The sequence below is a fragment of the Cimex lectularius genome, unplaced genomic scaffold, assembly GCF_000648675.2.
Source record: "Cimex lectularius strain Harlan isolate CLEC.00 unplaced genomic scaffold, Clec_2.1 scaffold105, whole genome shotgun sequence".
In the NCBI taxonomy this organism is placed as follows: Eukaryota; Metazoa; Arthropoda; class Insecta; order Hemiptera; family Cimicidae; genus Cimex; species Cimex lectularius.
In genome coordinates, this window is record NW_019394178.1 from 94,281 (window position 1) to 110,170 (window position 15,890).

A 15,890-nucleotide genomic window follows, 5' to 3' on the forward strand; every position below is an offset into this window, starting at 1 on the left:
GTGGCCTTATGATTTGGAGAAATCCGGTCAACTTCATTAGACAAGCAAGCTTGAAAGTCGAATTTTTCCCCAATAAACACAAAAGCTTGTAGTTAAAAATTGACTTACAGAAAAGGGAAAATAAATAAAGAAAACAATGAAGAATGTCTTTATTTTTATAAATAATCAGTTACATGTTTTCAACAGTAATAACAAATAAACGTGAAACGCTTTTTTAAAAACAAAAATGACAAAAGGAATATGTCGAAAACATAATTCACAGAAGCATTTTGGTCTGTTTAATACATAACTATATACATCAGCCAATTTATTAACATGTTTTTATATATATATATAATATATGTTCTTATATATCATAATTTTGTACAACGCAATTCAAAAACGAAATTGATTTTTCAACCGTTACGTTAACAATAGTCACACATAAATTCACAAGCAATTGTTTTAAAAGCAAAGAGGAGCGAAGAAGAAAGATGGTAATACAAGTGTCCCTGGGCTACTTTACCCGCACATAAAACCCGAAATGAAATGTAAATGTGACTAGTTACCATTCGTTATTAATTAAATATGGCACTTTGTTCGTAAAAAAAATAATAGTAGTAAAATCGATGAGCATAGTTGTAATAAATAAGTCCATTGGCACTTTTGCATGAAGAGCCATTCCTTTGAATGGAATTTCTTGGAATTCAAATTTTTCTGAACAATGCAATGACGTAGGAATATTATTGATACGACCTTAAGTTTATATAGTATGTACAATATTTTTAACATTTAGTCACTATTTCTAATATAACACATATAACAGTATATATATTTTTATAATATTTAAAATGTATTTGTAATAATATATCACTTGTTTTAAACGAGAAATTAATAACTCGAAGCATTGATTGGTACAAGAATAAATCAATTCAGACCATTTTAAATGTTATAGGAAACAATAAACGCTTTAGAATCTAAGCGACCATTGTGATATAGAATGTAAAATTAGTTTCCCTCTTTCATTGTATTTATTTATAGCTATATCATTGTTGTAAACTGCTTATCGATCTCGGATATAAATATAAAAATTAGTACATGCGGAATAGAGAGTAAAATCGGTGAGATGGTTTATTTACAAAAATGGTGTAATAATTTATACAAAAATCTACGATAAAGTTAACTTAATATAACCTACAGTGCGAGGATTTTTCTCGATTGGTCGAAAATTTGAGATTTTGCCATCGGTTCATCTAATTCGACCGTCCTGGGCCGTATATTCTCGCTGTTTTAAGAGAACAAGCAGACCAGGATGATCTTTCAACCGGTGACAAAATAGGCTGCACTTGATATATATATAAATTATATTCATATTTGACTACAGGAAGAAGGGTACTATGAAGGGCAAAGCCACATTTTTCATAACAGTATGTAAGCTCAAATAAGCTAGACCTCTGACCGTTTTATAAATAGGACCTATATGTTATTTTTTAATTTATACTTTTCTAAACATTTGCAATTGTTAAACAATTATTTATATACGCTCTCCCGTTCTAAAGATATGTACAATATTCGGCAAATATTTAAAAACATAACAATATTGAACTAGTCTAGTAAGATTTGTCTAAATTCATTCGATATACGCCAAAATCGATCAAAGGCTTTAAAGATCCGCCTTGTTAACGTTTTTCAAATTTAACGTGTATTCATTAAACAAAATTTGACTTACAAGCGACGTTTTTTTGCGAAATTCTTTGTACAATAATTACAAATAAGTATTTACAATATTGGTCAACATAGAAACTTACACCCTTGGTCTTACAGGTTTTATTTTTATTTTTAAAAGTTCGTATTTCATTTTCTAATTTGATTGACGATATACATACGAGAGGACCCACTTTCTCTTTAAATGATGTATAAAACATACACTATATATAATCTCAGTCTAGGATGATATAATGATGTTTCGTTTGGTACTAAATTACCCGAAAGGCATTTATGTGATTGTGTATTGAAACGGAGCTTATCTTCTGATAAGAAATACAAAAAATACGAGTGAGCAAGGCGGGAGAGTGCGTCGTGCGGACGCGGGCGCGTCCCAATTGTCTCTGGTGATGTCGTCGTTGCAACGGCTGATCGAATTCACGTTGATGGAGCTGATCGTCTGCCCGTTAAACTGGAGCGGGGAGATGCAGTAATTTTTCGAACTGAATTCCGCCGCCGATCCGTTGGCCAGAGGGCCTTCTAACAAGGAATGGATGTGACAATCACACGGGAAATGATTGAAAAGAACGGTGAGGGATTCTACGCCGTCGAGGACGATGGCCCCCGGGGAAGGCGCCTCCAACAGGTGGTTTCCTTGCATTTTTAACATTTTCACCCTCGATTCAGGCAAGAAGTGGAGCTCTTGGATCGAATCGATTTTGTTGCTCACGAATCGGAGACTGTTGACGTGTGTCATGCCTTCGAACGCTCCGGGCTGGATGACTCCCAGGTCCGAGTCCTGTATCGCGAGAACGTGGACGTGCGACAGCCCCCGGAAGGTATGCGTCTTGAGCGCCGTCAGATCCATGTAGGAGAGTTTGATGAGGCCGACGGAATCCAATCCGCTGAACGCGTCGGCCTCTATCGTTTTGATTCCCGCCGGGAGGATGAGGTGTTCGACGTTCGTCAGCCCGGAAAATGCCGACGTCTCTATTTTATGGAGCGGATTGCTGTTCAGCAGGAGCAGCCTCACGTTCGACGTCCCCGCAAACGCATAACCTTCAACTTTGTGGATCTTGTTATGACCCAGGAGGATGGCAGTGATGTTCTGCAGTCCGGCGAACGCGAACTGGGCCACCGTGGTGAGCGGCGTGTGCTGTATCGACAGCTCTCTCAGGCGAGGTAGGCCTCGGAAAGCGAACGGTTTTATAACGGTGATGTTGTTACCGTCGAGGGACAGCTTCCGCAGGCTCCGCAGACCGTTGAACGCGTCGCTTTTTATTAGGGGGAAATTGTTTTTCGTCAGACTCAGATGCTCGACTGTAGGAGGCAGCGAATTGACGGGTATCTCCGTCAATCCTCCCGTGTTGCACAAAACCTGAAACAAATTAACGTTCCCATCAAACAGGTTTACACCATAGTTATAAATTAATTAGTTTGGCATTAATAAATATTTATTTGTTGATCGTGAGATGCGGTCTGGGGTGTCGTAGGTTTTAGAAAAACATTTTCTTTATCGTGCCACGTTTCAACCTTTATTGAGATCATCTTCAGGGCTCAAAGTGTTTATTTTCCGTGTAGATGTGTCATTCTTGTGTGTTGTGTAAAAAGTGCCAAGTTTTTGTTTTGTTATTGTGTTAATGCAATAAAGATGGTGATATGTCTTTTTCTTCTTCTGTTTTTGTTGACTTTGGATTGCAAAGTCTACATCAGTAATTAATTTAGCTGTAGAGAAATCTGGTTTTTTGTAAGGAGTGGAATGTTTGGGACCAAATGATAGGAAGTTTTGGATTTTTGAAAGAATGTTAGTTTTTGTTAGGTTTAGAAACCAATTGTTTGTGTTATCAGGTGTTTGTTTGTTGATTAAGTCGTTCAGTGTTTGTTTTTAATTTGATCAAAGTGGAAATTGTACGTATCTTTTTGATGTTTGTACAATTTTTAAGTGTCTGTAGTTATTATGTTTGCGGCACTGAGTTTTAATTGGTATAATTTTTGTGTTTACGATTAAATGTTTTTAATGTTGGTAGTGATTTCTATGTTTAAAATGTTTCTTTTGAAATGTATTGTGGCTTTATGTACGTCGTTAATTCTGGTGTTTGGTTGTGTTAATGTGGCATTTGTGAAGTTAAAGTTGTTTTTGCTGTTAGTTGGAAATACAATGTGTTATCTGCATTTCGACAAAAAAGCGCTCTGATGCAAGTTTCTTTTCATTGTTGTCGATGCCCATCAGAATACTCTTTGCTTGGTGTCCATATCTAGTTGAAATCTGTTCAAAGAATCCCATGTTCTTCGTTCTTCTCGTCTAGAAATTTGTGGTGTTTACTGACCGTAAGTTAATGATCATTACCAACAAAGCGGGGAAACTACAATGAAATAAACTTGCCCCAAAGTGTGTGGAAAAATGGTAAACATCTTACAATCAAGAGACGGCACACGACAACATCCTTTTTCTTCCTATTTGACCGACCATAATAGGTATGTACATTATGGGAACGTAGGACAATATGTCAAGAGATAATTCTACTTGTCAAATTGTGCTAAAAGTTTCTATTGTCTAAAGTCTGTTTTTCTATTCTCTACTGTTTCAGATATTTCAGGTTACTTACGATACTACAATTTTACTGGAGTACGACAGCATAACCTCCTCCTGTCAGTATTTTTAGAGAAAAAAGCGCTGTTTTATACGAATCCTATTGGTTTATATATATACAGATCCGAAGACAATAAACCGTGGGCCATGGAGAGGAGGGATAAAAAATAAAGAGTAGTTCACTAATTTCGTGGTCCGCTTGACCAATTAATATATTACAATTAATTAAGGTTTTTAGCTGAGACAAAAAAGTCAATGGCACGAGCGGGATTCGAACCCACGATCTTCGGCTAGATACGCCGCTGCTGTACCACTTGAGCTATCGTGACCTCGATCCACTCGGATATCAACTGCCCATCTCAACCCCACCTTTTGTGTTTTCCCTCCTTTTTGCCATTTTTCATTTTTTCAATTTCATTTTCTCAACGTGGCCATTTTCATGTAGCCGAGTATCCAATCCGATTACACGACATTTGAAAAATGGCAAAAAGGAGGGAAAGCTCAAAAGGTGGGGTTGAGATGGGAAGTTGATGTCCGAGTGGATCGAGGTCACGATAGCTCAAATGGTAGAGCAGCGGCGTATCTAGCCGAAGATCGTGGGTTCGAATCCCGCTCGTGCCATTGACTTTTTTATCTCAACTAAAAACCTTAATTAATTGTAATAAAGAGTAGTGTTGACTCGACTTCGAATAGGTCACACCAGAATTACGCTTAAGCATATCATTATTATAGAAATGCCACGAAGATGCCCTCTGTATGGCGCTCAAGTAACCATTAAACGTATACTGATAGATGCGAACAATTGGCGCCCCACAGAACAATGTGTGGCCTTTCTTCGAATCTCAAAGAGGTATTAAAACACAGCATTGACGGCAGCAATAATTTGATCGAATACCTGTAGCGAATTGATGTTATTCCACAAGGGGTTTTCCTACCTGAAATGAATGAATTTATTAGTGTGAATGTTGAGTATGTGTGGGTGCGTTGTGGCAGAATATAGAGTACTCCACAGAATCTCCAAACTAGGTTAAAGTTCTCCTGTGATTGTTTTGTGCCTTGAATGAATGCATTTATTAGCGTGAGTGCTGGGTATGTGTAGGTGGGGTTGGGGCGGAATACCCGAGACCCCACAGACCCACTAAATTAGGTCCGGTAGAATGTATTCATAAGCTTTAACTTATAAATGGGAAGTAAGTGTCCGAGTGGATCGAAGTCATCACGCTCAAGTAGTCGAGCAGTGGCGTATTAAGCCGAAGGTCGTGGCGTCAAATCCCGCTTGTGAAACTGAATTTTTTATCTCAAACAATACCTTACATAGAGATTAATTGATTGAAAGATGTTATTTGGTCAATCGGACGACGAAATTTAGTGAATGTATTTATAAGGTTTAGGAATTTATACATTAGGACCCACGGTGGAATATTGAGAAGCTCTTGTAATCTAAAAGGAATCATTCTAACCCGGCTAAAACCAACACTTACTTATATTATATGGTCAAAGTCGTCATGACGAAAATGTTAATCAATGAGACCCAGAAGGGTGGTATTTCTTGGCTCAATATATTCAGCGAGTAAGAATTCCATCAGATATAAGAATGGTGTTCGAGTTCGGCAGCTCATCTTTGTGTCTCCTATTCCGATTTTTGAAGGAAAGTGGTGTATTTGTTCTTTATTGCAGGTAATCTTATTCCTGTATATACAGCGTGAACAAACGTCAGTACTTCAGGAGATAATACTACGTGTCAAATTAGATTAAAAAGTCCCCACCACCTTGTCTAAAGTCTGATTCCCAGTGTAAAATTTGATCACCTCAATGGAAAACACCATTGAAACACCGATAAGATTCAATTTTTTTATTGTAAACTTAAGCATAGAACAAAATAACTTAGATGATAAAGTTTAATGGGTTTCCAAAATAATTGTCCGAAGTTTAAGTAACATTTTCCTTGGTCAAACAAAAAATAAAAATCTCTTTGGTACAAAATTGACCGTAAGAAAAAAAGGTTGATACCAGAAAAATTTGTCAGGAAAGGAACGATGTCAGACTTGCATCCTTCAAGAGGGTGATATTTTGAAAAATTAATTTGTTTGAAGGTTTTTTTTCTTTAGTAAACACAAGACGCTTTCGAACAACATTGAACATACGAATAACAAAAAGCTTGGGTGCAGTACAAAAAGTCAGGAAACGATGTCAGACTTGCATTCTTTAGTAAGGTGGATATTTTAAACATTTAAATTGTTTGAAGCTTTTTTTAAGTAAACATAATAAACGCTTTCGAACAAAATTTAACGTAAGAAAAATCATGCTTGCGAACAGTAAAATCTGTAAGGAAAGAATGTCAGGATTGCATTCTTTAGGAAAGCATTGAAAATTTAATTTAATTTTTTTAAGCATTTTGTGTTTTCTTAAGTAAACAAACATTTTTACTAGTATGCCGTAGAAGTCCATTGGTGTGAAAAATTTAAATTTTTAGCAATTAAACTTTAGAGTTGATGATGGATTTTGGTCTGCGTGTCGGTGAACTCAAACTTCAACCAGTTTGAATAACTCAAAAAACCCGCGAATGTAGGCATACCCATGACCCCGAGCCAGGTCAACATGAATTAAACTTTAATTTTACATTTTTGATAACTGACCTTGGAGATATTAAGAACATCTTTTTAATACACAACATTACGGGTAACTTTTTTGTAAGCCCCATATCTGTCAGTATGAACAGTACCAAGAAAATCGTACCTGAACTTTAGACAAGAATTTTGGAAATTTCTAAATGTTTGTTTAGTAAGTGATTTTGTGTTCTGTTTGCTCAAGTTTAAAATAAAAAAGAATCTGATAGGGTTTTCAATGCCGTTTTCATTGACGTAATCAAATCTTACAATAGAATTAATATTTTATGAAATATGGCGGACTTAAAGAATAAAGTTGTGAAAAGTTGAAGTTACCTGTAAAGTGAAATAATTCGAATATGCTTGAGAAAAAGACTTTGGACAATAGAGACTTTTTAGTCCAATTTGACATGAAAGACAACCTATAAAGTATTGATGTATGCTCACGGGTACACCCTGAGCTTATTTATTAATTTTTTATAACGAAAACTATTGCTCTATGCATGTTTTGCACTATAATTATACATTAACTAGTGACGTAGTGGACTTGGGGCAATAGCCTTTGAATTAATGAACGACATGACTTATGAAAGTGGGAAAACGGGCTGCGAATAGCAAGTCGATAGCAGGTAACTCCTGGTTCACCACTCGGAAAAATCAGTGGGCGATGGGATCACAATGAGTGTTTAAAACATACATTAACTAAGGAACGCTTTGAAGATAGAGCAGAAGGATGTGTCGATGACCTGGCGGTTCTCGTTCGGAAGGATGAAAAACTCCAGCTATTTCTTGCGCTGAAAGTTTGTTAAATCTACGTACATCTATAGGTACGCTACCAACAAAAATCAAATTCAAGTTAAAAATTAGCAGTTATGTAAGGTATTGGTTGAAATGAAAAAGTTAAGTGTCACGAGCGGGATTCGAATCCACGACCTTCGGCTAAATACGCCGCTTCTTTAACCACTTGAGCTATCGTTCGATCCACTCGGACACCAACTCTCCATCTCAACCTACCTTTCGAATTTTCGAAGCCGAAGGTCGTGAGTTCGAATCCCGCTCGTGACACTTACTTTTTCATTTCAACCAATACCTTACATAAAGATTAATTAATCGTAAGAAGTTATTTCCTCGGACCACGAAATGTAATAGATTTAAAAACTAGCATTGTTTCAGCTGCAGTTCTGTATGCTTCACCATATGGGTTCTTAGTCAAGATGCCACCAAGGGCTGACAAAAGTCGGCGGTCTAGTATTATTATTTTCTGGGCGCCCTGAATGCACATTCACAACATTTGAAGGAGTCAATAAAATATAACCTTCACCCTCATGTGGCAACAAATCCGATATGAATCGGTGAGTCGGTCCATGTACTTTAAACGAGTATTGCCCAACTCCTGGAATTTCCTTTCTTGTGGCAGAGAAAGAGGCAAACGTTATATTAATAATAAAATTGGGACAATTAAGGAATAGCTTGCTCCTTTCACTCCAAACTGTTTGGCCCTGAAGATGATCTCAATAAAGATCGGAACGTTGGCACGATAAAGAAAATGTTTTTCTAAAACTACGTCACACCAGGCCGCATCTCACGACCTCCAAATAATCATCAAGTAACGGCCACTAAACACCACACATAATAAACATTTCTTTTTAAATATCTTATTTTTACTACCAAACATATTTTTGATATGCAAAATATGAATAAACCCAAATGCATCAAAATTTAAGTGTGGTGCGTTAATTTTGTCCATCAGTGTATAAAAATTAGTTTTACGTTAATAAATAACGGAAAATCTATCGTTATAAATGGGGGGGGGGTTGCCGCTAGGAGGGCAAAAACGGCTTTACCTCTTCTCGGAAGGGCACGCAAGTGTTACGAAGCCGAAACTTTGACAAACATAGCAGGGGGTGTCTGCACCCCTGGACATACCGCATAACTCTATTTCATCAATCTCAGTTGGCTATACTTCGTCACATTCCCCGAGTAAAAAGGTGTGACTCGCTGTCGCAAAACGCCTTCGTCCGTGTCAAGGGAAAATTCACTGGACGATTCGTCGATGTGTCGACATCATTAACTATCCAACAAAAGGGGCGATTTAATATTGAATAGAACCAAGCTGAACGTCGGCTGTGATCGGTGAGAGGCTTTCGTTAACCTTTAATACAGACTTGAATTTCGATGATATATGAAGCAGAAAGTTAATTTACTACTTGTGTACGGCTGCTATGTGTGGCTTCTGATTTAATTATTTCAAGGATTTTGATATCCGGACATCAAAACGGAATTACAGACGTCTGGTGGGTCCGAAAAAACGACAAAATATTCTGTACTTCCAGTCTGCCCGACGGCAACAAAAACGAAACTGCACAAAGATAAGTTTTCTGCTAGCACAAAATTGTACAATAGTTTTCAACACTGTGTCGGGGGTGTGGGTGGCCACAACGGTTTAAAGCGGGGAACACACCCGAGGGAACGCTATGCGACGCTACCCGATGCTACCCGACGCAAATCCAAAGTCAAATTTTCCATTAGATTGTATCACAAAATCCCCGTGCATATTTGTCCGATGCTATGCAACGCTACCTTACTCTACGCTCTGCGATCGCCACTGTCCAGATTTTCGTCGGGTAGCATCGAGTACAGTCGTAGACAAAAGAACCGGACACTCATATTTTTATTTCAAACTATATGTATTATTGTCGTTATTATTAATTACAACATACTTGTTTTAATAGAAATGATGAATGATGGAGTGAGTGCGGTGTTCAATCCTTTTTAATATAAACGAAATTAACCAAGATCAAAAATTCATTACTTTTTATTTTAAAAAAATAATTTTAATCGTTGGGTAGAAAATTGATCAAAACACTGAAATGCCATGTTTTTGATATAATGAATTTAACTAACAATTAATTTCTTACACGGTTTTGCTCATAAAATTTAACTAACAAATTGGATTTGTTCATAAACTGACACCATTTTCGTCGAGTTGCGTCAGAACAGGACATTCATATTTTTTTGTAGTTTATTTCAAACTATGTATATGTAATTTTGTCGTTATATTAATTACAACATGTTATTTTAATGTAAATCATATTAAACGAGATCAAAAATTCATTAGTTTTTTTAATATATTAATTTGTCGTTTGGTAGAAAATTGATCAAAACACCGGAATACCAGTTTTGATATAATGAATTTAACTTACAGTTTATTATACGGTTTTAATTAAATNGCGTCGGGTAGCGTCGCATGGCGTTGCATCGGGTAAGTGTTTTCCCCGCTTAAGCATTGACACAGCGTTCATCACTGTAAAGTAAAGGTCTAGAGTTCGAATCCACCGGCTCAAATTATAACTTGCAGAGTTGTTTTTCGTCTGTGACGCCTAGATCGACATGCCATCTAGATCTCACAACTCAATCTAACCGCAGCACCACCTATTCAATAAAATTGTTTATAACACTTTAATATATAATGTAACTAATTCACTTAAATAATATAATTAATATAGTTTTATGCACTGAGTCGCTAATTAATTAATTAAAACTAGAGTTGATGCTCGGTTTTGGTCTGGCAGTCGGTAGAGAGTTATAGAGTTCCTCACTGAAGATGGCGCAGTATTTGATTAGTTCAACAAACCCACGAGTGAAGACGGACCCAATAAGTGACCCAATGCCGGTTCAACATAATTATAACTTTCTGAGCTATTTTTGCCATCGTTTAAAACTTAATGTTAAAAACCTTTGCCAATCAGATATGACCAAATGGATAATGATATGGTTTTGGTAAAATAATTCCCGAGGTCGTCTCCCAAGCCGACACTCTGGATTACTCAGGAAGAGGGTGATAATCGATAGTTTTAATGTGATGCCTTTACGGTGGAGCTCTTAAATAATGGAGTATCTCACGCCCGGAGTTGTCTGAGAAATGGTGAACCTAATTACCGAAGTTTTCATAAGTGACGCCCAACCGTCAAAGGTAAAATAGACAAATTCTTTTCAAATTAATTTCAACGAATTTTTAACAGAATCCTAATGGTAATATTTTTTTTATGTTAAGAAAAACTTAATTTTTGGCGGAGAGATTGAAATAGTTTCAATTTGGACAGTTAAAATTCTAATAGAAAATACGAAAATCAATTGTTTTTATATTATTATTTAATCCTTCTTAAGCGACAAATCCTACAAAAATATGAAGGTTCAAATAAATTCTGGGCCTCTTCTTCTGATGCAAGCATTTTGGAAACCTGGACACATACTCTGCTCACTCATCAACTCAACGAACATCAACTTTAGGCTGATCATTGATAAGATATAACTGTTTTTCTAACTTAACAAATGTTGCAGAACATAGTGAATACAATAAAGGACACATGCACAGAGAATGCAAGAACGGATACTTATCATTGAAAACTATTTGAAAAAGTGGATTTCTACGAGGGTGCGGAGTAATTTTTTTTCCGTAGGCCAAGTAGGTTTGGCAAGTCTACTAAATCGTGTTTCCTCTCGGTAGTCACATCGCATTTGTCGGCTGTCGTTTTTGGCCTTCCAGGACTCTATCTGCTTCTCTGTAGCGGGCAACTGTTGCATCGACGTTTTCGTCATTTCTCTGCCAATTTTTTATTTCAAAAGAAAAAAATCTACGTGCGGTAGTTATAGCACGTAGTTGTCTATATTGGATAGGCCTTTCTGCCAAATTAGAAAAAAAAATATCCGGCGCGAGAATAAAAATTAAGAAATGATAACCCAACACTTTTTGATTTGACTGAGGTCAATTTTTCACAATGAAAATTATATTTTTTTATATTGTTTCCAGCCCATTTGCTTCAGAATGAGCCCCAAAAAAGTATCGAATTCGTGGTTTTTATTATTCAGGAATAGCTTTCCTAGGTAGTACCATGGAGTACTCTATATTCTTCTACAACGTACCCACACATATTCAACATTCACGTTAATAAATACATTCATTTCAAGTGGGAAAACCACTTGTGGAATAACATCAATTCGCTACAGGTATTCGATAAAATTATTGCTGCCGTCACTGCTGTGTTAAGCGTAATTCTGGTGTGGTCTATTCGAAGTCGAACCAACACTACTCTTTGTTTTTTATCCTTCCTCTCCAGGGCCCACGGACTTCGGTTAGCCTTTCAGATTTTTCGTACATTATTGATTCAGTAGGGGGATACCCATCAGCAAAGAGTTCAAGTTGTGAATTTTCGATAAAAATGTCAGAAATGGTGAATTTTGTGTACCCCTTCACCTCCTAACTTCGAAAAATCGCCAAATATGAAATTTTCGGCCGGTCAGGCTGGTTTTAATCTCATTCGACGCAGAAATTAATCGATAATTCATCGATTAATGTTGTTTCGAGCTATTTTACGGTTAGGCTAACGGTTTACTAACAATTTCACGAATAAGGTAAAAAAAACGTGGTTTTTCATGGTTTTTTGCCTGTAGCTTGGAACTGAAGGGTTTGCGGACACAGGTTCATAAGACCTTTTTTACTCAGCGTTCAATTTCCTATAAGATCTGGAAGTGTGGCTGAATCGATTGGGGCCACCCTGTATATATATACACCAANACATTTCTCTTAAAATCTATAAGCACCGTTGAAATCCCCGTTAATTTTTAGAGAGAATCAAAATCATAATTCCATTGAAATTTTTTAATTTAATTTAATGCCCATTTAGTATGTAATGCTTAAGAAGTTTACAAACAGCTAGAAGGTCAAGGAAGAAAGACCCAAACGTTTTGCCACCTTCATCTTCTTATTGAAAAATTAACGGGGATTTCAACGATAGTATTAGATCCGTAGATAAGGATTGGTTGTTTGACATATCCACTGAGCTTTTATCACTCTGTCGTGGGTTCTCTTAAGGTGTGCACTATTTTGTTAATCTTTGGCCAAATATTATTTTCAAATTGGTGACATCTTTTGAGTTTTATTTCTTCATTTCGCAGCGTTATGGGTGTGATATTTAGCTAATTTTTCGGGCAAATGGCACAATTGTTACCTTGGAGGTATTGATATTTTGGCTCCTTTCCTTGCACACCGTATTGTCTCGCTATAAAAAAATTAAAATAAGTATATCTAATAAAAATAAATAAGAAAAAAACAGCTGTCCGTCTGAAAAACGGCCACTACAAATGTGGGTTTAATTTATTATATAAATTAGCACTAGTGGTAGTGTCGAGTGCTCTTAGTGACCCGGAATAGCACTTGAATCACAAAATCTCCCGGCTCAAGATACAATAAATCGTGAACTTAATTTTCCACCTTATTTTTATTTTTTATCCTTTATTTATTTACGCCGTCAAATGATTATCCTTGGGACAGAATAATGGACACATCTTATGATGAAAGAGCCGAGCCAACAGAGCCTTTTGTAATATGAAGAAGGCCGGCCCTGTCACAATTATCGGTCTCCCACAAGCGTCTAATAGCTACTCTGTGCCATCCAAGAATCTGTAATTACGATTTGATTAAACACACTTAGTTCATTTTCATACGTTTGATTTTTTCCGTTTCACCCCATGGCCTGAGACTTACGGTTCTGGTTATGTGAAATGGACCCTTGATAAAATACATCGTGACGTATGGGTTTTCCAGGGGTACGAATGGGCATTATACGTCTCTAATAGACACTAATACTCAATTCCGACTTTCTACCTTCACGAAGCTTATGCAGGTGTACCCTGCTAATCAAACGGTCGGAAAGAGGGGTATGGAGGGAAAGCATATGGACTTGTCACTTCCTAAACCCTATTCTTAAAACCTGCACCTTTCCCCTCTCCTTACCCCAATCCCAATCCTAATCTCACAATCCAGCTCCAACCCGTGATGTAGTGCAACCCGTGCCGATAATGGATGGCACAAGAGAAACTAATAGTTATTAATAACAGAAGCCTCAAGGGTACCAGGTGACTTGAGTAATAAACCTTACACCAGCGTCTCCTCTGGTGCGAGCCTTTAGATCCCTCATACTTGTGAGAATCACACGGAAAAAAACTAGGAAAAACCTGCTAAGAAAGACCCAAAAACCAATTATGCAAATTGAAGAAGGCACCGAATACTCTTCAACTCCCATAAACCAAGGATTGGAGCACAATCTCCTCGCGTCACCTGCAGATGTGGGAGGGGGCATTTTCAGAAAAACCAAACCGGAAGACGAAACCACTCAAATGGAGGTGACGGAAAAGATTAAGAAACTACACCTCAAACCCAAGAAAATCTTCCGGGCTCGGAGGCGTAAAATGGTATTGAAAGGGATCCAATCCTGAAAAATCGGGAAAGGGAAAAACCCTTATGACACCTAGGCCGACCACCGAAACCGGTAAAAAACTGGGCCAATGCCAACCAAATGTGGTAAAAGGGACAGGTTATTGGGCAGCATCCATAATCAAGAGAAATGCTTTGGACATGTCAATAAAAAAAGGATAATTGAGGAAAGCGATGTGGCACAACCATCCCGTCACATAGTTGGTGGGGAGGGCAACGAGCCATATGCGTAGAGAAAGGGACTGTCCTGATACCCTGCGAGAACCAAAGTGCAAAAAATAGCTCATGGAAACTGTACCTAATATACCACCTGTGGGAAGGGGCAAACATATAAAATTATAGAGAAATTATAGAAACCACAAACCTGGCCCTGTGAGTGCCGGATCCTGGCCTTCTCGCACTACTGTGGCTGCTACTATTCTCCCTCAAAACCTACTCTAATTGCTAACCAAGAAAAAACATAGAAATACACGTCTATGCTTCTATAATGAAATGATGCAGCTAAAAATTAGGGTTAAATACTTAGTAATAATCTTTGATAGAATGTTAACCTTAAACCCTCACCTGCAGCACGTCATAACAAAAGGTACAATATCGCTAACCACATGAACAACCGTAGGCTAATCTTAGGGTTTAAAACCGAAAATGGTCCACTGGCTTTACACAACGATAATAAGACCCAAAATAACTTATGGATCCATTAATGGACCAAAGCTCATCAAAAAATAGCTAACCAAACACTAGGCAGTGAACAAAGATTAGCAAACTTACGTACCATAGGGGAAATGAGAAATGCACGAAAAACCGCTAAACCTACCTCTACTGGAGGCATTAATATAAGCAGAAGCAAGAAAAATCATTTAGGCTCCAAAAACAATCAAATTGGATAGGAACTAAACAATTGGAGAACAAACATTATTAACTTTTTACGTAAACTTTTTTTTTAACGAGTGCGTTTCAACTACTAGGTTACATGAATCCTCGGGGCTGCTGGATTCGAACCCGGGACCTTTACCTTATAGTGATGAGCGCCGTGTCAACGCCTAAACCGTTGCGGCCGCCGACGATATATATATATATATATATATCGTCGGCGGCCGCAACGGNTATATATATATATATATATATATATGTGTGTGTGTGTGTGTGTGTGTGTGTGTGTGTGTGTGTGTGTGTGTGTGTGTGTGTGTATGTTTTATATATCATTTTGGAATGACAGATGAATGGTGGAATGTGGACTCTGCACTTATTATCGATTCGATTATTTCAATTGTCTTTTTTTCTTCAATTCCGTTCTTTTCAGTTTTATACAGTTTATCACGTTTTTTAAAATAGTTTTGCTACTTAGGATCGGCTAAAGTAAGTCAAATGAGAAGTTGAATCTCACCTGGGCCTGGGACAGGCAAATGCACTGGTTTGGACATGGTATCGCGCCGGCGATAGCGAGAGCAGTCCAACCCGTGGATATTAGAAGACCCAAAAACATGTCTGAAACAAATAAAACCATCTATTAAAATAAATGAAATATTATTATATACTGTTTTTGCTTATGAAAAGGCAAGGCGAGAATGAGAGCCGATCGTATATGATTGGAAAAAAAAATCAATTACGACAATAAGTCAAAAAATTGGATTTTCAGTTTCCGTTGGAATAATTGCGTAAATGGCAATGTGGAAAATTAGCATGTACGCTCTACAATAAATAATATCACGACTGCGTGGTAGAAAGTTATTTCCGA

General features: G+C 37.3%; 1 protein-coding gene across 1 annotated transcript; it reads right to left on the minus strand.

Moving 5' to 3' along the window:
• Positions 1–1,753: 1,753 nt before the first annotated feature.
• LOC106664055 (chondroadherin) lies at positions 1,754–15,638 on the minus strand. The gene is made up of 2 exons (XM_024229985.1): positions 15,540–15,638; positions 1,754–3,061 (listed from the first exon to the last, which is right to left on the minus strand). Exons 1-2 carry the CDS (start codon positions 15,636–15,638, stop codon positions 2,003–2,005), a joined length of 1,158 nt encoding a protein of 385 aa, XP_024085753.1. The 3' UTR covers positions 1,754–2,002.
• Between the last annotated feature and the right edge of the window lie 252 nt (positions 15,639–15,890).